The 21489-nt window shown below is 41.3% G+C and overlaps 1 protein-coding gene across 2 annotated transcripts in view; it reads left to right on the forward strand.

The window, feature by feature from the left end:
• Positions 1–19227, forward strand: part of fbln5 (fibulin 5) — a 93032-nt gene extending 73805 nt beyond the window's left edge. For both annotated transcript variants that reach the window (XM_060829385.1, XM_060829386.1), the window contains exons 8-11: positions 3596–3718; positions 7671–7797; positions 7955–8150; positions 11280–19227. In XM_060829385.1, the coding sequence (XP_060685368.1) occupies positions 3596–3718; positions 7671–7797; positions 7955–8150; positions 11280–11441 (608 nt within the window). In that variant the 3' untranslated portion in view covers positions 11442–19227. The remainder of the gene's footprint in view (positions 1–3595; positions 3719–7670; positions 7798–7954; positions 8151–11279) is intronic.
• The last annotated feature ends 2262 nt before the right edge of the window (positions 19228–21489 follow it).

Consider the following 21489-nt stretch of genomic DNA (forward strand, 5'->3'; position numbering starts at 1 on the left):
TGTATCCTGGCTTGCCATGTAGATCTGGTTATATGAATTAAAAGACAATTTATTTAAATTATCCAGTCAATCTTTCTAAGCTTACTTGGTTGAGTTATTTACATTACTGAATTCAAATTATTAGCTGTTAAAATATATTATAGCATAAATTTTCAATGAACTGCAATACCCTGCGTAAATATAAATTTTTCCTGCGTACAAGTTAATAATGAGTGAGAGAGACCATTTTACCGGTTGAACTCATTTAGAAAAATAACATTTGCATATATGGAACATACTGTTTTGAGACTAAAATATGAGCCTTTTCAGGAACAAAAATACAAGTAAATGAATTACAGTAACAACCTGAAATTTTATGGTGCCTTTTAATGTATTAAAACTTCCTGAGGTGAGTCATAACAATATAATCAGGCAGAATTTAAACTATTTTCTAGTCACCTGTTCGCATCTCTGGAGTGGGTAGGACATGGAACAATTGAACACCCACAGCCAAAGCTCATGTGATGCCAAGACTATGGGCGGAGTGAATTAGAATAGTGAGGTACTTGTTTTTAACCTGGCATGAACCTGATGGGCTGAAAGGCCTATATTCTGCTCTGTAGACCAATATGATTCCATAAGGGTTTAATTAAAGGAGGGTGACTGGTATTTTCCAGATGCTGGTAGTCATCTAACTGCCCGGGGTGGCTTTCAGTTGGCAGACGGGAAGTGGTGTTGTACAATGTCCCAGGCAGGGCCTAAGGTTGTCCTTCCCTCTATCCCTCCTGCCCATGTTGAGTTGAATTTGAATTGAATTGAATTTATTGTCACGTGTACCGAGGCACAGTGAAAGGCTTTGACTTGTGAGCAATACAGGCAGATCTCATAGTTAAATACCATAGATAAGTTAATAATAGGTAAACAGCAGCAAATCAAAAACACAGGTACTGGCGAATGCTAGTAGTTTAAGAGTCCATTCAGTATTCTAACATTAGTAGGGTAAAAACTATTTTGAAACCTGCTGGTGCCTATGTTTAGGCTTCTGAATCTTCTCCCCAATGGTCGAGGTTGTAGTAAAACATTGCCAGGGTGGGATGGACCTTTGAGAATGCTGGTGGCCTTTCCTTGACAGTGGGCCTGTCAAGATGTATTCTATAGATGGGAGGTTGTTCTTTGTGATTGTCCGGGTTGAGTTCACCACTCTCTGTAACCGTGGGTAGGAGCAAGCATTGTCCACCTGTTGAGCCATTCCTTTGCAGGATCCATTTTTAAAATTTGAATTTAGTAAATTTGGAGAGAGGACACTGACTTTATGAGGCACCATCTCCCTTACTCACCTCCTGTTGCAGCCTGGAGCAAGTGAGGACTGCAGATGCTGGAGATCAGAGTCGAGAGTGTGATGCTCGATAAGCACCAGCAGACCTGGCAGCATCTGAGAAGCAGGAGAATTGACGTATCGGGCATAAGCTCTTCATCAGGAAGAAGTTTATGCCTGAAACATTGATACTCCTACTCCTCGGATGCTACCTGGCCTCCTGTGCTTTTCCAGCGCCACCTTCTCGACTCCTGTTGCAGCCTGCTGTTGCTTTCAAGGTGGAAGGTCTCTAGCTGTCCATTTGGTCACTAATTTGCCATTAGTTGGACTGTCAGATCTTGTGATATGGCTGCACGATTGATCGAGAGGCCCAGCTAGGGTTGGGATCATGAAACCAGAAAGTGCTGGAGAAACTCAGCATCTGCTGAGAGAGAAAAACAGACCTAATGTTTCCATCCCAGTCTGACTCTTCTTATAATCCTCTGGACAGAGACTGGGAGGCACGGTGACTCAGTGGTTAGCACTGCTATCTCACAATGCCAGGGACCCGGGTTCAATTCCCATCGCAGGCAACTATTTGTATGGAGTTCATGCACTCTCCCCTGTCTGTGTGGGTCACCTCTGGTTTCCTCCCACAATACCAGGATGTGCAGGTCAGGTGAATTGGCAATGCTAAATTGCCCATAGTGTTAGGTGCATTAGTAAGGGGTAAATATTGGGTAGGGGGATGCGTTATTCTTCAGAGCATCGGTGTGGACGTGTTGTGCCAAATGGCCTGTTTCCATACTGTAGGGAACCTAATCTAAGACACTTGGTTTCAAATCCGACCAGGGCAGCTGTTGGAATTTCAATTCATTTAATAAATCTGGAATTGAAAACTAATCTCGGTGATGGTAACCATGAAATGATCATTGAGATATTTTCTAGTCAACTTATTCAGCAATGTTATTGCACACCTCTGGAACTAGTGAGATTTGAAACCAGTCCTGAGGAGGTGATGTGTATTGTGGGAACATTTTTTGAAACGATCACTTTTGTTATGAAAACCTGTCTGGTTCAGTAACCATTCTCATCAGGTCTGGCCCACATATGATGCCAGATCCATAGTAATGTGGTTGACATTTAAATAGTCATGGAGTCATAGAGATGTACAACACGGAAACAGACCCTTTGATCCAATTTGTCCTTGCCAACCAAATATCCTAAATATATCTAGTCACACTTGCCAGCACTCAGTCCAAATCCCTCTAAACCTATTTCATATACCCATCCAAAGACCTTTTAAATGTTGTAATTGTACCAGCCCCCACCACTTCCCCTGGCAGTTCATTCCATATACGTACCATCCTTTGCATGAAAATGTTGTCTCTTAGGTCCCGTTTAAATCTTTCCCCTCTCACCTTACACTTATGCACTGAGTGTGAAACTCCCCTATCTTGGGAAAAGACCTTGACTATTCACCCTATCCATACCCCTCATAATTTTATAAATTTATAAGGTAAATCCTTAACCTCCGATGCTCTAAGGAAAATAACCCCATGCTCACTGAAATAGCTGATCAAGCCGATCAGTCCAAGGGAAATTAGAGATGAGCTGCAAATGGTGTTCTCATTCCATGAAAGAATAATGTTTCTTAAAAATTAAATTAGCCAGCGCTGTGGTGATCACAATGTGTGATTCTTCTTCCCTCCCCATCTCCAAACTCGATGTACTGAATCAGCTGGAAACAGTCCCAGCGTCTGGATCCTCACCTCCAGGAAATGTCCTGACCCATTATTGTGTTAGTTTCTGTTTGTAAATGTTTCCATGCAACAATAACTCTGTCTGAGTTTACTTATTAATTTATATTCAACCCTGGTTGATAAGGCTGCATAATCTAGCAAACAACCATATTCATGTGTTTGCAAAAAGAAGTGAGAATTAGAATGTAACACTAGGTTAATAATTGGTCTTCTACATCTGTGACTTATATTTGAACTAGAAAATTGGAACTAATGGTTGTTTTTCCTGAGGTTGTAAGGCTCCAATCTGATTTGAGTTTGGGTCACACCAGTACAAGCGATAGAGAATGATAGCATTAATGATCAAATGATGCTCTTTTATTAAAGTATTTATAACAAAGTTTTAATAAATTTTTTTTAACTTTGTGAAGAGAGCAAAATATTGCTATTTTAAGCAGTATAAATATGTCACAGATATAACAGTGCAGAAGAGAAACAGCTGATTGGAATAAGTCTAGAAAACACACAAGGGGCTTCTGTTTAGAGTTATTAACCAAGTAATTTTGGTTCTTGTTTTTAGATATCAATGAGTGCAGTTTCTCAGGTTTTCTCTGCCAGCACCGATGCATCAATGAGCCAGGAGATTACTTCTGTACCTGTCCTGAGGGCTACACTATGTACAATGACAACAGGAGTTGCCAAGGTAAAGACTGTCCAGGTTATTCTCAAAGTTTTCATCAAGGACCATATTTTACTTGAAGGCCAATCCTAAAGAAGGAAGATAAACCTTGTGGATCTCTCACATGGGATTAATTAATTTCTATCGTACAACTGTTTGTCACAGGATTAGAAGGAAACTAAATGGGGATGGCTAATTTTACAATTGGCTCTTCCAACAAGGAGTGTTGTAAGAAACATAGGTCATATATCTCTCTCACTTGGTGACAGAATCAGAACCATTTTAATATAGACTTGTCAGACAACCTTTCCTACCAATCCTTACCTTCCATTGCTCAGGTGAGTCACTTGTGCTAGGAAGCAGCAGAGGCTCACAGCTTGATGGAAGGCTTTGAAAGGTTCCCGGCAGATTCTGTGCATTACATTTCCTCCTAGAATTTTTAAATACAACACACCCTATGCTTTTATATCAAACAAAATTCCCTGAGGCTTAAAGCATGAAAGGTTATTTATGGAACTTTTATGTTAGCACGCACTGAAGATGGTTTCCCCTAACGTTGCACATATCTAAGGTGCTCAGCACATTTGGAAAAGTGACGAGTTCTCTTGAAATATTCTTTGCACGTATTGAGGCTGACCCTTTATCTGACTTGCCTCAACTTTGGAGATCGGGCGTGTGACCTCGTCAGTGGCGAAAGTGAGGTTCGAATTTGGCCGCCACGGTGGAAGTGCTTAAATCGGTTCGCAGGGCAGCTCCAGGGTCTGTGTAGAGACAGTAGGGATGGCAATGAGACTGAGACACCAGTTTCACGGATGTTGGATGATCAAAGGTGGTGGCCAGACCCCCTGAGCTGCTGGCCTGGCCAAAGAGCTGGCCGCTGGGCAACCTCACCAGACAAGGGGTAAGAGGTGACAGGAGGAAAGAGAAGGCACGTCCAGACTGAGAGGTCCTCACAGGCAGGTATTATGTTTATTTCCATGCCAGGGGTAGTCATTCCCCAGTGGTTAAGTGGGAAATCCCTCTTCCAGTTGTGAAGGTGGGGCCATTGCTACCTGGGGCAGCACCCCTCCCCTCCAATTCCATGGCAGGGAACCACTGAAACCAATGCTTCTCACCCCAGCTTATCACCAGGATATCACCTCACTCAGCTAGTGGGCTCCCCTTAGCCAAGGGGTGGTGTTCCAATGGTGGCAAAATGTCAGCAGCTTGGTATCACAATCATAATCAGAGGCTCATTCATCATAAAAAGGGCCTTTCAGCCCACTGAGTCTATGCTGACTTACCTACACTAGTCCCACTTTCCATCGGATTGGATTCCCTACAGTGTGGAAACAGGCCCTTCGGCCCACCAAGTTCACACCAACCCTCCCAAATCTATTTCCCTCTGACTAGTGCATCTAGCATCATGGGTAATTTAACATAGCCAATTCACCTGTCCTGTGGGGGAGAACCAGAGCAAACCCATGCAGAGATGGGGAGAACATGCAAACTCCACACAGTTGCCTGAGGCTGGAATTGAACCTGGGGCCCTGGTGCTATGAGGTAGCAGTGCTAACCACTGAGCCACCGTGCCATCACTTCGCCCATGGCCTTGCATGTGATGACATTTCAAGGGCTCATCCATTTCCTTTTTTTAATGTTGTGAGGTTACCTATCTCAATTATCCTCCTAGATGGTCCATTCCAGTTTCCATCAACTGTGCAACTAACTGGGAAAAGTTGAACCTCTGCCTTCCCATCCTCTAGAAAACATTCAGCTGGAATCTGTTCAGTTTTACTGTCCCTCCTGCCTCTCAGTCTGTTTCTGAGAAAATCCTGCCTTGAGTCTTTTTATTAATAAAAAGGAAGGCTGGTCAACTTATGTCGATCACCTTTATGTGCAGAGACCATAGATTCATAAAGTCCATATAGTGCAGAAGACACCCTTCAGCCCATTGAGTCTGCACCAAAACGTGAGAAACACTTGACTTTCAACCTAATCCCATTTACTAGCACTTGGCCTGTAGCCTTGAATGCTACGATGTGCCAAGTGTCTCATTCGGGTATTTCTTAAAGGATGTGAGGCATTTCACCTCTGTAACCCTCATAGACAGTGCATTTCAGGCTGTCACCACCCTCTGGGTAAAAATATTTTTCCTCACATCCCTCTTCACCTCCTGCCCTCACCTTAAACCCGTATTCCCTCTGACTGACCCTTCAGCTCAGAGGAACAAATGCTCCTTATCCTGGAGTTCTGTCTGTGCTCCATGTAATCTTGTACATACTAATCAGATCACCCTTCAGTTTTCTCTGCGCCAATGAAAACAACCCAAGCCTATTCATCTTTTCCTCATAACTTAAATTGTCCATCTCTGGCAAAATCCTGGTGAATCTCCTCTGCAGCCCCTCCAGTGTAATCACATCCTTCTTGTAATGTGGCGGCCAGAACTGCACACGGTACTCTCGCTGCGGTCTGAACGTTTTATCCAACTCCACTTCCCTGCTCTTGTAATCTATGCCTCAAGTGATAAAGGCAGTTGTCCCATATGTCTGTTTCACCACTGTACTCAGATACTCTTCCATTTTCAGAGATCTATGGGCAAACACGCCAAGGTCCCTCTGTTCCACAGAACTTCCTAGTGTCATGCTGTTCATTGAATACTTTCTTGTCAAATTATTCCTTTCAAACTGTATCACCTCACACTTTTCAGGGTCAAATTCCATCTAGCACTTAGCTGTCCATTTCACCATCCCGTTTGTATCTTCTTGTAGCCCAAGACACTCACCCTTGACGTTAACCACTCAACCAATCTTTGTGTCATCCGTACACTTACTCACCTAACCCCTCTCACAGGCATCAATGTCATTTATATAAGTGATGAATAATAGGGGAGCCAGCACAATCCCTCTGGTATTCCACTAGACACTGGCTTCCAGTCACTCAAGCAGCCTTCTGCCATCACCCTCATCACCATCTTCCTTGGTTGGCATGGTATCTCAATCCAAAAGGCTTCAACTTGGGAAATGGCATGTGTATGGTTTGCATTTGCTTTCTGTCTATTTCATTTCAACATCATGGATAACAAATCCTTGAATCTCTCGACACTTGCATCCCACAGGAAGATTCCCACAACCAGTGGGCAGTTAACATATGGGAGGACAAAACCAAGACATTGAGATTCTGGTATCTCTGTCACTGTTCTATCTGTATAATAAAATTCCTTTCTGTGCTCCCAGAAACAGAAAGGACTAAGTGAGCACAGCATGTGAACCAGATTTCATTGTGCCCTGACCGATATTTGTAGTGCCACCACAATGTTGAGATTTAAAGAGCCACCTATCCTGAAATTTTTATCAGTTCAACCTGTCTAGCATTGACCAAGAACCTCTAAAAAAATTAATAGTTAACCCCAAGATGAAACTATGAGTCACGTGGGAGAAATATCCTTGGTAATGCTTTTTAAAAATTGTTTGATTTGTTAATTCTAAAGGTTTTGGAAATGGGTATGTGGGAACGAATGCCTGTTTGTGTGGGCCCAAATCATCCAACAGGATATAAGGAGAATTTGCTTTAGGATTGATTTGGGGAGATAGGACTGCAAGATGGACATGTCATGTGACCAATAGTTTGGTTAGCTCAGTTGGCTGGGTGGCTAGTTTGTAATGTGGAGTAATGATAACAGCATAGGTTTTCAATTCCCACACTAGCTGAGGTTACCGTGCAGATCCCACCTTCACAACCTCATCTGAGGCATGGTGACCCACAGGTTAAACCACCACCAGCTGATGAGAGTTTGGGACTATGGTGATTTGATCTTTACCTTTAGTGGACGTATAGGTATTGGACAACCAGATAGAAAGGTCATGTGTTGAAATGTCTAGGGATATATCCAGCCAAAGCTGACAACACTACATCCCATGAATATTTACTGGGAGAGAAAATCACTGCACAGATCAGAGTTCGATAATCTGTATCTCAACATTTTTCTGTTTGTTAGATATTAATGAGTGCGAGGCTGCAAATCACACATGTACAGAAGAGCAAAACTGCTACAACATTCCAGGAGGATATAGATGTCTGCAGCCAGTGAAATGTCAAGATCCTTATATACAGTTGAATGAAAAGTGAGTACTCTGGTGGACAGCCTATTGGGAAGTTGCTTTTTAGCTCAAAATTGATGCCAACCCATGGAAAAAAACAGTTTGAACGTGTTTATAGGGAGGTTATCATCTCATTATGGAAACTATCCATTGAATTGTTACTTCCCTGCTTATGTTGCAGTCGTTGTATGTGTCATGGGGAGAACCCAGGCTGCACGGAACAGCCATTCACCATTTTGTATAAATACATGGACATTGTGTCCGGAAGGAACGTGCCCTCAGATATCTTCCAAATGCAGGCCACGACACGCTACCCAGGTGCATACTACATCTTTCAGATCAAATCTGGGAACGAAGGCAGAGAGTTCTACATGAGGGTAAGACCTTGATGTCTGTGCTTGAGAATGCAAAGGAAAAAAAAATGTATTACCCAACCTAAAAAGAAAAATGTGTTTTGAATGTATTAACCTCGTAAATTGTTTCTAAAGTAAACATGACATGCTCGATTGAATTAGTTTGGATCAAAATATATGTCATGATGGATTTATTATATGCTTTCATTCTTTCACATGCTATTTCTTTGTGTCTCTTGTAAGTCCAGTTAACACCTACCACATTCTTCCTTTGATCTGCCAACATTCTTATTATGACCTTATTATCTTTTAAGCAAATCATTCATGTTCCACAACTTACCGACAAATAGTTCATTATTTTACTATGTGCTACATCTTTTCCTCCTAACTCAAGGGCTGATGTTGGTATTATTCTGGTATCAATGGTTATCAATGGTTATTCTGGTATCAATTACTAGACTAGTAATCCAGAAAGCCAGGTCAAATTCTGGGGACTTGGGTTCAAATCCCATCACAGCAGCTGGTGAAATTTGAGCTCAATAAAAGCCATGAAATCTGGAATTAGGAGTCTAATGATGACCGTGAAACCATTGTCAGAAAAACCACCTGATTCACTAATATCCTTTAGAGAAGAAAACTGCCATTGTTAGTCTGGTGATTCCAGATCCACAGCAATATGGTTAACTCTTAACTGCACCCTGGGTAATTAGGAGCAGGCAATAAATGCTGGCCTGACCAATGATGCCCACATCTAGTTAATGAATAAAAAGAAAACACCATCTAAGTCTCTATTAAGTCCAGCTCTATTCAAGGCTGGATAATACTTCCATTGCTGGACTCATTTCTCCATCACATTTACATTCTTAGAGCTTAACTATATGTGAACCCATTGAGGCAATTTTGGAATCGTAGTGGGGGTGTGTTTAAAGTGTGTGGTGGGGCATGCTAGATGGCAGCTCCGGGGGGTAGGGACACTTGATGTCAGCCATCCCATCCCATAAGCATTTGAAGGTTTTAAATAGACAATTTATGCCCAAAGAGTTTGCCAAGCCTTGATGTTTGTCTAGGGGTCTTCAGGAATAGATGATTACAACTCCCCATAACAGAGGCGAGAGTAATCCAAGGAGAAAAGCAAAATGGGGGATTTTCTCAATTTTTCATGACCATTTGATTCAGGATGGTTTTGGAGAGGGGTGTAGTTAGGGAGGAAACAGTTAGAGGTAGGAACCCTCTTAATTAAAGAACAGCTGGAATACTCCCAATTAGTACTACACAAAATTACATCCAAATCTGTTGCTGTGAATAGTTAAAAATGAATAAGCTCATCAGTTATGAAGAAAATAAACAGGATAGAGGAGGGAGGTTGCTTCCACTGTCAGGTGAAACTTGAACTAGGGAGCATGGTCTCAAAATAAGGGGGAGTAGGTTTAAGACTGAGTTGAGGAGGAATTTTTTCTCTCAAAGGGTTATGAATCTGTGGCATTCCCTGCCCTGTGGAGCAGTTGAGGCTACTTCATTAATGTCTTTAAGCAAAAATAGAAAGATGGATTTTTGGACAGTAAAGGAAGTAAAGGTTCTGGTGAATGGAAGAAAGTGGAGTTGAGTCCAGGAAAAGATTAGTTATGATTTTATTGAATGGTGAAGCAGGCTCAATAGGCCAAGTGGCCTACACTTGCTCCTAGTTCTTATGTAATAAAGTATGAAGTGAAGCATCATTAATTTGGCAATACCCGCATCAATCCCTGGCCATTTGCCAAAAATCAGCCTCTAGTTATTTTAGCATGGATTTACTCCCTAACTGAGTCAAGGAGAGCCAATATAAAACAGTCACTATAACCCTAACTTGATTGGTTGCTGAAGCCCATGTTATAGAATCCTCCCTCTGAAACATGCACTTCCTCAGTCTCCACACCACAAAACACAATAGAACATAGAACATTATAGAGCAGTACAGGTCCTTCGGCCTTTGATGTTGTGTCACCCTGTGAAACCAATCTGAAGCCCATCCAATCTACACTATTCCAATCTCATCCATATGTTTATCCAATGACCATTTAAATGCCCTTACAGTTGACGATTTTACAATTGTTGCAGGCAATGCATTCCAAGCCCCTACTACTCTTTGAGTAAAGAAACTACCTCTGATATCTGTCCTATATCTATCACCCCTCAATTTAAAGCTATGCCCCCTCATGTTAGCCATCACCATCCGAGGAAAAAGTCTTTCATTGTCCACCTGATCTCACTCTCTGATTATCTTATATATCTCAATTAAGTCACCTTTCAATTTTCTTCTCTCTTATGAAAACAGCCTTAAGTCCCTCAATCTTTCCTTGTAAGACTTTTCCTCCATTCCAGGCAACGTCCTTGTAAATCTCCTCTGAACCCTTTCCAAGGCTTCCACATCCTTCCTATAATGCGGTGACCAGAATTGCATGCAATAGCAGCCGCACCAGATATTTGTACAGCTGCAGCATGACCTCACGGTTCTGAAACTTGATCCCTCTACTAATGCTACCACACCATATGCCTTCTTAACAGCCATTTCAACCTGGGTGGCAACTTTGAGGGATCTATGTACATGGACACCGAGATCCCTCTGCTTATCTACACTGCTAAGAGTATTACCATTCGCCAAGTTCTCTGCATTCCTGTTGCTCCTTCCAAAGTGAATCACCTCACACTAATCAGCATTAAACTTAATTTGCCACCTCTCAGCCCAGCTCTGCAGCTTATTTATGTCCCTTTTAAACCTACAACATCCTTCGGCACGATCCACAACTGTAGCGACCTTAGTGTTGTCCACAAATTTACAAACCCATCCTTCTATGCCCTCATCCAGGTCGTTTATAAAAATGGCAAACAGCAGTGGACCCAAAACAAATCCTTGTGGTGCACCACTAGTAACTGAACTCCAGGATGAACATTTCCCATCAACCACCATCTTCTGTCTTCTTTCAGCTAGCTAACTTGTGATAGTGAAAACAAATGCTCCTGGAGACATTTGTGACATAAAGGTTAAATTCTGTGAACTTTGGAACCTATCACATGATAGAAATAATGCCTTGAAAGGAAGAATTGCCAAGGATATGGTGCTCAATTGGAACTTCTTAAATAATAAGGTTTTCTTTTTACTTCTTTCCAATCCAACAGCAAACAGGGCCCGTCAGTGCCACCTTGGTGATGACCCGCCCAGTCAGCGGACCAAGGGAAATTGTACTGGATCTCGAAATGGTCACTGTGAATACTGTCATCAACTTCCGAGGGAGTTCAGTGATCAGGCTGACTATCTTTGTATCTGAATATACATTTTAAACCCCTGATTTTCCGGGGGTCGCTGGGGTCCAACATTTGACGGTTATTCAGCTCTGTTTGTTTTAGTGAGTGAATGATTCATTTATGTCGTTGTGACAGAAGAATGCTTTTTGTAATGCATTTCAACTGTGTAGACTCTTAATTCTGTTTGTTTTTTTTCTTCCTGGCATGGACAGAAATATTTGTATGACAGCCCATAAACAAAGATGAAAAGCCTTGAAGCCACAATATATCCATTAAGGCTTTGAGAGTTCTTAGTACTTGTTTTGAAACAGTATATTCAGAAAGAGTGACTGTATGTGAAGAGTTGGGGGAAACAGCAAGAGTAGATATTTTCTCATTCAGGATATGAGTGAGGCTGGCAAGACCACATCAAGCTTGAAACTCAGAAAAGGTAGTGGTAATCCTTTTCTCTGAACTTCTGAAACTCTTGGTAAAAGTACAATCCTGATGTCAGGTGGGAAATTCGAGGATTTTGACACAACAGCAATGAAATAATGGTAACTTACAGAGTCATAGAGATGTACAGCATGGAAACAGACCCTTCGGTCCAACCCGTCCACGCCGACCAGATATCCCAACCCAATCTAGTCCCAGAGCAGCTATACTAGATCAGTACCTGGAATGAGTGGATTGCCTTATGAGAAAAGGCGAGGTACACTAGTATGTATCCTCTGGAGTTCAGAAGAGTCAGAAGTAACTTAATCAAAACATAAAAGATCCTGAGGGTACTTGGATGGGTGGATGTTGAAAGGATGTTTCCTCTTGTAGGAGAATCTCGAACTATGGTTCATATTTTAAAAATAAGGGGGTCGATCATTTAAGACATGATGAAACATTCCCTTCTCTCATTTGGTTTCTCAAATGGTGCAGAATCTTTAAACATTTTTTGGGAAAGAGTAGATGGACTCTTGATGACCAAGAAGGTGAAACATTATTGGGGGTATGCAGAAAAGTAGAATCAAGGTTAAAATCAGATCAGCCATGATCTTTTTGAATGTTGGAGCAGGCTCGAAGGGCCGAGTGGCTTCCTCTTGTTCCTTGTTTGTATGCATTCAACACTGTGTGATTTAAGGGGGAGTTTCAAGTGATGGTAATCCCATTAGATTGGCATTTTCTCACCTTCGATTAGTTGATAACACATTTCCTTGTAGGGATGAATTCAGGACTCTGGAGTGAGAGGAAAAGAAGGATAATTACCATAATTTGTGAAAGCATACTCCATAAATTGTGTCTCCTCTTAACATCCCATTATCGTGCTTGCTCCTGTAGCATAATCTACAAAATGTTGACTTCGGTCACAGCCAGGGGCTGTTTTGACAAATGCTATGCTTTCATTACATATTTAAACAATTGTGCTTCCTAAAACTGTACATTGCAATGTTTTTTACATTCTTAGAGTCATAGTCATAGAGTCACAGCACAGACCTTTTGGTTCAACCAGTCCATGCCGAACATAATCCAAAACTAACCTAATCCCACCTGCCTGCTCTGGGCCCATATCCCTCCAAATCTTTCCAATTCATATACTTAACCAAATGTCTTTCAAGCATTGTAATTGTACCCATATCAATGACTTCCTCAGGAAGTTCATTCCATATGCAAACCACCCTCTGTATATAAAAAAAATTGCCCCTCATGTCTTTTTAAAAATCTTTAGAAATCCTCTCATCTTAAAAATGTGCACACTAGTCTTGAAATCCCCCATCCTAGGGAAAGGACAACTGCCATTACCTCTATCTATACACCCTATTATTTTATAAACTTCTATAACCTCCTTCAGTCCGGTGAAAAATAGTCCCACTGGGGTGCTATACTGCCATTTTGGTCTTAACAAAAAATCTTTACTTATTATTATGAACTCATAATTGGCTTATGACCCTTTGCAAAATTAGCCATTGGGGCAGATGAGGTGCTTTTTAAAATTTGTTCAGCAAGATCTAGAATAAACTAACCAAAAGAGTGGTGAAAGCAGATTCAATAGTAAATATCAAGGGCACTAAATAAATGCTTAAAAAGAAACCCCTTACAGACGGTGGGCAAAGAGCAGGGGTGCTAATTTAGTTAAATAGCTTTCAAAGAACCAGAACAAAGATCCTTCATCTGTGTTGCAATAATTTATGACACGAACACCGGAAAAGAAATATTGAAAATCAGTGTCCACTAATAAAGCTGTTGGATAATATTACGTTCCATGTGATAGCACTGCAGCTAATTTCATTGGAATATGATAGTTCTATTTAATAGGCGTTGAATGGAAATGTATCAGGTACATTACCACACCAGGGAACCAGTATTTTTCAATTATAAGGTATCCACTTGTTTCACAAAACAACATCTATTGTCTTTAAGCAACTAGACTATCTTTCTTCAAAACAACAGTATCTATTTTAGTCACTCAGAACAAGAACCACCCTTCAAGAAGATTTCTGTTTATCCCTCTGGGAACCAACTCCATAAATACCTGAGAAGTGACTCACAGAAAACTTACAGGCAAATAGCTGTCTATTTGTGTATTGTTCCGGGGGCATTAAAAGTGATCTAATTTCTAAAGTAATTAATAGAGAAGTATAGTCATTGGACTATGTGTGTCTAAGATTAATTAAATCAATCCCTCCCTGGGGATATCGATTTAGGTCAGCTAACACCATAAAACTGTACATATGTTGTTAATAAAAAGGTGCTTGGGAAGGAGATAGAGTCTGTAACACCATCTCATATGATGGTATAAATGTTCAAGATTCATCGTTATGGCTTATACCCTTTTAACACTAACCTAAACACTTATCTGTTGCTTTAAGGACCACTCCAGGGTTGTGGATCCTGAGGTGATAAAGATTCTGATGTTGGATCCACGCACTTTCCAATAGGTAGTGTTTGAATGGGTGTGTGGGTGGGATGCTCAATTTTCACACTGTTTCCATCCACTGTTTATGCATAACTCCATCACCCAGACCTGTGGGAGATACTCGGAAGGGTTGGCATCTTTGCAGCAGCAGCTTCTCAAATTTGGGCAGTTTTAGCAAGATGTTTTTACAAGTTGATGGGGATGTTGGTTTTTTCAGGAAGGCTTTGTGGAAGGCTTTCCTCCGACCTCTGGTAACTGTGATGAAGCTCAGAGGACAGCTCTTGTTTTGCCAAACAGACAATGTTCAAGCGTATGGACAATGTAGCAGCTGATGGAACCAGCACCTTGATGGACTGAGAGAGAAGAAAGGTGCTGGAGCACCTATCATACCGCTGAATCTTTTTAGTGCTATTTCTCTCGGGATTTGAGGTGTCTGCTATACACTTTCATGTCTGTGATGCATACAGGGGGTGTGGGGTGGTGGGGGAAGCAGGTAACACTGATGCCCTGCAGATCATGATCCTGGTGCTGGGACTGAGATCTGTGTTCAATGCTTTATTCCTCAGGTGGCCAATGTTGGTGCTGGTCCACTGAAGGTGATGTTGAGTTTTATCCTTGATATCTGCCCTTGCTCAGAGGAGAAAGCCTAGGTGTGAGAATTGATCATTGAACATAAGAATATAAGAAGTGGGACTAGCCATCTGGCCAGAAGAGCCTGCTCCATCATTCAGGAAGGTCAGGGCTCAGCTTCACTTATCCACTGCTCACCAGGAGTCTTGATTCCTTTACTGTTCAAAAATCTGTCTTTGTCTTAAAAACATTCAATAACGTAGCTTCAACTGCTTCATTGATCAGGAAATTCCACAGAGCCACAACCCCAAGGGTGAAGAATGGTTTACCATGGATTTTAATAGCTTTAGATTAGATTACTTACAGTGTGGAAACAGGTCCTTCAGCCCAACAAGTCCACACTGACCCGCCGAAGTGAACCCACCCAGACCCATTCCCCTACCTTTACCCCTGCACCTAACACTGCGGGCAATTTAGTGTGGCCAATTCACCTAACCTGCACATTTTTGGACTGTGGGAGGAAACCGGAGCACCCAGAGGAAACCCACGCAGACACGGGGAGAATGTGCAAACTCCACACAGTCAATCGCCTGAGGCGGGAATTGAACCCGGGTCTCTGGCGCTGTGAGGCAGCAGTGCTAACCACTGTGCCACCATGCCGTTTGTTGTGGGGACAGCAGTGTTGTGTGATGGAGGTAGGCTGGTAGAGGAAACTGTTGGTTTCTGGATGTTTATCCTCAAGCCCATTCTCCCATGCACCTGTAAGTATAGTGACAGTGATTTTGGAGCCAGACCTATGAATGTGCGCACAGGCAAGCACTGCCTAATCGGTTGGGTTAATCTTGGTTCTAGACTGGAGGTGTTCTGTAGATTCACTGCACACCAGCATGGAGCTTAATGGAGATAGATAGAGTATTTATCCTGAAGAAGATGGAAATAGTGTTGGTGCAATGGCATAGCCTTGCTTGACTCCAGCTTGCACTCTATTGGGTCTGTGCTGGATCTGTTTGGTGACACTCACCACTTGTACATCATTGTGCAGCAGGCAGAGGATATTAAGGAACTTCTGTGGGCAGTCAAATGTAAGGAAGATTCTTCATAATTCCTCTTGGTTGTTGAAGTGAATTGCAGTAATCCTCTGGGTCATCCAGCTTCCTTTCTGAATCCTGTTGTCAAACACTGCTTTATCTAAGGCCCTTCTTATAGATACTGGGTTTATAAAAACCAGCCCCAGATAAACTGTGCTCATCATTGCTGTAAAGTTCGTACAATTTTGAATGGCATCAGACCGTGACTGGACAGATGAAAAGAGATCAATTGGTATCCTTACCCCAGGAGCTAATAGGAATCTGACGTTGTGGTTCTGTTCGCCGAGCTGGAAGTTTTTGCTGCAAACGTTTCGTTCCCTGGCTAGGGAACATCATCAGTGCTATTGGAGCCTCCTGTGAAGCGCTGCTTTGATGTTTCTTCCGGTATTTATAGTGGTTTGTTCTTGCCGCTTCCGGGTGTCAGTTTCACTCTACCTAGTGGAATGAACGTTTTCTCTTGTCTTTTCGCGAATTATAAGTGCCTTATGTGATTGAAATTTGGGGTGAGAGTGGAGTTCACAGCAAAATTAAAAACTGTCATCTTACTTCACATGTTTCTTCCTTCTCAGTCATTATTCAAAAAAGATGACAGTGTTCACCACCTGGGGTACTTGGTCAGGATCAAGTGAGTATGGGAGATTACCGCTAACGCCACTCTCTGCCTGGAAAGCACTGCTGTAAGTAAGACAGGATATCACAAATAATTGTGCTTTAGACAGCTTGCTGCCTTGGGATTTTCTCTCCTGGCATTTTTCCTCTGTCTCTTTGACATGTGCTATCTTTTGAAGGAAATGGATTCATTTTCTTTAGTTGCGCAAAAAACCTTCTCCCAGTGCTTCCTTTAACTGCCATGGGAGTGTACCTCAACCTTGAGCTCTCCAGACAGAATTCACTCTCATATTGTGTGCCAGGCAAGCTGGCCTAAGGACTAAGCCAACTCAGTTATGAATGTTTCAATATGGTGTGTGACAAGACAGTCTGGATCAGCATCTAGTGTCTGGTATTTTGTCCTGCCACCTGATTGTCAGAATCTTACAAAGGCAGTTCAATTTAAGCTTCTTGGCATGATGCCAGTACGGTCCAAAGTCTCACATGTAGAACAGAGTGGACAGGGCTTTTGCTCTAGAGACTTTCCATTTGGACGGACATTTTTCATTCCTGCACTAATAGCCGAGAGTTACACTTGCTTTGGCAATTCTGACCACCACTCATTGTCAATATATCCTTTGTCAATGGATCAAAAGAGTGTGCAGTGGTGATAAGTAAACACTAATACCTCTCATAGGCTCTAGCCATAGTTTGGGGCCTTGCTTTCCTGGAGCAGACATTACTTCAGTATGCTACGCACTGATCATGAAGCCAAAATTGTGGCCTATATTGAAAAACATGTCAATGCAACATTGCATGCCAATCTGTGAACCGGGACCTAGACCATAGTCATTGGCAAACAAGAAATTAATTATGTCCTTGTTCTTTGCCTGGAATCATCTTAAATTAAGCTACCTCATATCTACACGATATCCAATTTTGATTCCAGGATTCCCATCATGGAATGCATCGGAGAACGTGGCAGCGGAAAAAGTGCTGAAGAGAGCTGGCGAAAGTGTGTGCCAGAAACTCATTATCAAGCAGTCTGTGAATGGGCACATCATCATGAAACTGCTAAGTTATTATGATGAATTTCTCAAGACAAGCAAATTTTTCCATGTGCAAGCTGAAATGGTGAGGATGGCTATTTGGTCATTTTATGTTGTGCATCCACAGATGCCCTGCCATCCTTCTTACTTTCTTGATTAATTACAGAAATTATGCCTGCACTATGCAATCTGAGTCTGTACAATACACACTGATCATACTTGTGGACAGAAGATTGAAGAAGCACTTCTCGATATCAGTTAGTTATACCACCGTGCGCATGAGACTCCTGGTTTCACTGCCATAGTTGAAAACAACAATTTGGGTGTACTTATTGAATAGCAATCAAGGAGAAAGTGAGGTCTGCAGATGCTGGAGATCAGAGCTGAAAATGTGTTGCTGGAAAAGCGCAGCAGGTCAGGCAGCATCCAAGGAGTAGGAGAATCGACGTTTCGGGCATGAGCCCTTCTTCTTCTTTATTGAATAGCATTAACAATTTTACATCTTGCTACAAGATCTCCTCTGCGAGACTTCATTTCTATGGTGTACAATACAGTTTTATCCAGTCCTTAACCACAACTCTGGCATCCTGACACAATCAGTTTTATCATTAATCTCTGGACTACCTCCAGCACTTGGCCAATATTTACCAACCAGGGTTGGATAGTCTGACCAGCGAACTATAAAGTTCCTTATTACCTCATCTAACTTATGATTTATTATCTGGGTTGTCTAATTCAACAGTTTATTAGTTCTGTTCATTCCTGCCCTGAGTTGGCTTGATGTCGTGCTAAAGGCAGCTCTTGAATCTTATTCAGCTTAATTCTTGGATATTTTAACATTAAGTATAAAATTCTGACCTATTTTACACTTATCTGCATTAAATTTCATCTGCCATATTGTCTAATTCACTTCCATATTTGGTTCAACTTTGTACAATTGCATAAATTGTCTTCTGACTCTTCTCAACTGCCTCCTCTGTTTCACCTTCCTCTCTACTGATTTATTTACTTTGCATTTCTGAATCCACTTACATCATTTGGAAACTGTGATTGAAAAGAGGAGGCTTGAGTTTCTCCATTCAGCGCTGCTGCAATTAAGGCTTAACTTGCCTCATGATTACTCACTGAATTGAATCCTTCAACCAGTGGCTGATCATTCCCATGGCTTTCAATTTAATGACCAGCCATTCCTGTTTTACCTTTCAGATCAGACTTCTTGGAAAGTTGAGGGTCAATGTGTCATAGAGTTTACCATAGTTCCAGTGAATTGTCACTTCCAGAAAGAAACAAGCTAAAAGAAAACTTGCATTCGTACAACACCTTTGCAATACCTCAGGATTCCCAATGCAAAAAATTAGGCATTCTTGAAGTGTAAAGTCACTGTAAGTAATGCATGATGTACTCGCAAACAATGTAGCAAACATTTCTGCACAGGAAACCTCCTCAGATGGCAGTAAAATGAATGGCCAAGTAATGGCATAGATTAGGGGTTAAATGTTAGCTGAATCACCAAGGAGTAATACCCAGCTCTTCTTAGAATAGTGCTATGGGTCCTTTTACATCCATATGGAAGGAGAAAGTGAGGACTGCAGATGCTGGAGATCAGAGCTGAAAATGTGTTGCTGGAAAAGAGCAGCAGGTCAGGCAGCATCCAAGGAGCAGGAGAGTCGACGTTTCGGGCATTCCTGAAGAAGGGCTCGTGCCCGAAACGTCAACTCTCCTGCTCCTTAGATGCTGCCTGACCTGCTGCGCTTTTCCAGCAACACATTTTCACATCCATATGGAACCTTGGTTTGGCACATCATATGTAAAATGGCTTCACCAATAGTGCAACATGTTTTATTATAGAATATTAAAAAAATCAAAGGAGATCATAAAGAATGAAAATATGTAATGACAGATATTTAAATCAACTTTCTCTTTAATTAATCTGTCCAAGGTGTTCATTTGCCTGATATTCTTTAATTAGGAGAGAATCTCTATAATGGCTTCTGATATATTACATCTTTACTATATAGGGTATTTTTGGCTCCTAAATCAAAAGATAAATAGATAATAATTCTTCTGATTTTGTATCTAACGCTCCCAAGGTGATTTAAAAGATCTTTACTGTATATCAAACCTGAATGAACAAGATTAAAAATAGTTCAATCCTTTAAAGCAAAAGCAGGAATTCATGGGAAACAGGAAAAGAAAAGGAAATCAAAGGCTACAATGGAAAAAGTTCATGTCCATAGCATTGACTTTCAATGAGCCTTTGGCAACTCAAACCTTTTAGAATACGTCTGGATATTTATTGGGGATACCCCTCAATTTGTGTAGAATTTGGAAGTCAGAAACTCCATTCTTGTAGAGCAAACATCCAGGATGAAAGATTGATACCTTTTTTAACTAAGGTATCGCTTGGTTTGAACTCTCTCGATATCCTTGAGTTCCTGACCTCACGAAGATGCCGGTTGATATTACTGAGTCAAGCTGAGGATTACAATTTTTATTGATGAACAACACAAATCACATTTTCAAAACTGACAAAAAATGAATGGGGGTGAGGCAGGTATTGAGGAATAAATGATAAAAGGGTGAATTCAGTGTTGGAAAGGCAGCAAATGCAAATCTTCTGTCTACTTTTGGATATTTAACTGTTTATGAATGATATTGTCAAAAACCAAATATGTTGTTTGTTGAATTCTAAGTAATGTATATTTTACACAGTAAGTATTTTATAAACAAATAGATAACATTTTTGTTCTTCTAAAGTTTAAGAAACTGTACTCTGTAATCTTAAAGAGACAGGAATGACTTCTTTGATCGTCATGTCTAAATTGATCTAATATTACCAGTTAATCTCCAAAAATGGTGATGGAAAGTAGTTTAAGATTAGAGCACAGTTGTAAATTTTAGCCAGTAATCTGGCCTGTTTGTCCTTTAATACTCTGCCCAGGTATTTCCTGTTAGGAGGTGATTGAAATAGTTTCAAAGCTACTTACTGCCATTGGTCATCTCTGTAGATTGTCATTTGCTTGGTTTCTCTCAATACCTTGATTGGGTCTGGAGAAGGAGGCATAATTTCTTCCTTTCTGTATTTTTACAAAGATTGCAAAATCTTACCATTATTTTAAGTGCTTCTGTTTGAAACCTTTACATGTGAGGTGGGAGGATAGAAAATATCAATGGAATAGTAATCCAGAGACTCATATGCTGGGAGCATGCATTCAAATCTCACCAGAGCTACCTGTAGTGTTTCAATTGAATTAATAGAAGCTGTTATTAAAAGATAATTTCTTGGTTGCCATCATTGATTGTCATTGGGTTCATAACTGTTAGCTCATACCAGAGAACTTGGAGTAGATATACCATATGCGAGAAGAGAACTGATTGGTTGATATCACAGAATGTGACGCTGTATATATGAATCTGCAGTCAGACAACATTTGCTGTCCAAAAGTTTAAGGAATTAGATTAACAACAAATTTAGGATTGTCAGTATGGCTGGCTGTGTGAAACACTTGGAAACTGCAATATATTAATGCATAGCACCTGTACCTGTTTCAACTCAATAAAATAGGTGGCAGCCATTTAGATTAGATTCCCTACAGTGTGGAAACAGGCCCGTCAGTCCAACAAGTCCACACCGACCCTCCGAAGAGTAACCCACCCCCATCTGACTAATGAACTAACACTATGGGCAATTTAGTATGGCCAATTCACCTGACCTGCACATCTTTGGATTGTGGGAGGAAACCCACACAACCATAGGGAGAGTGTACAAACTCCACATAGACAGTTGCCCAAGGCTGGAATCAAACCTGGGACCCTGGTGTTATGATGCAACAGCGCTAACCACTGAGCCATCATGCCACCCAGTGTAATGCCTTGACAATCAGTGTCAACTTTCCTGGTTTAAA

This window comes from Hemiscyllium ocellatum, chromosome 8 (genome assembly GCF_020745735.1).
Source record: "Hemiscyllium ocellatum isolate sHemOce1 chromosome 8, sHemOce1.pat.X.cur, whole genome shotgun sequence".
Taxonomy (NCBI): domain Eukaryota; kingdom Metazoa; phylum Chordata; class Chondrichthyes; order Orectolobiformes; family Hemiscylliidae; genus Hemiscyllium; species Hemiscyllium ocellatum.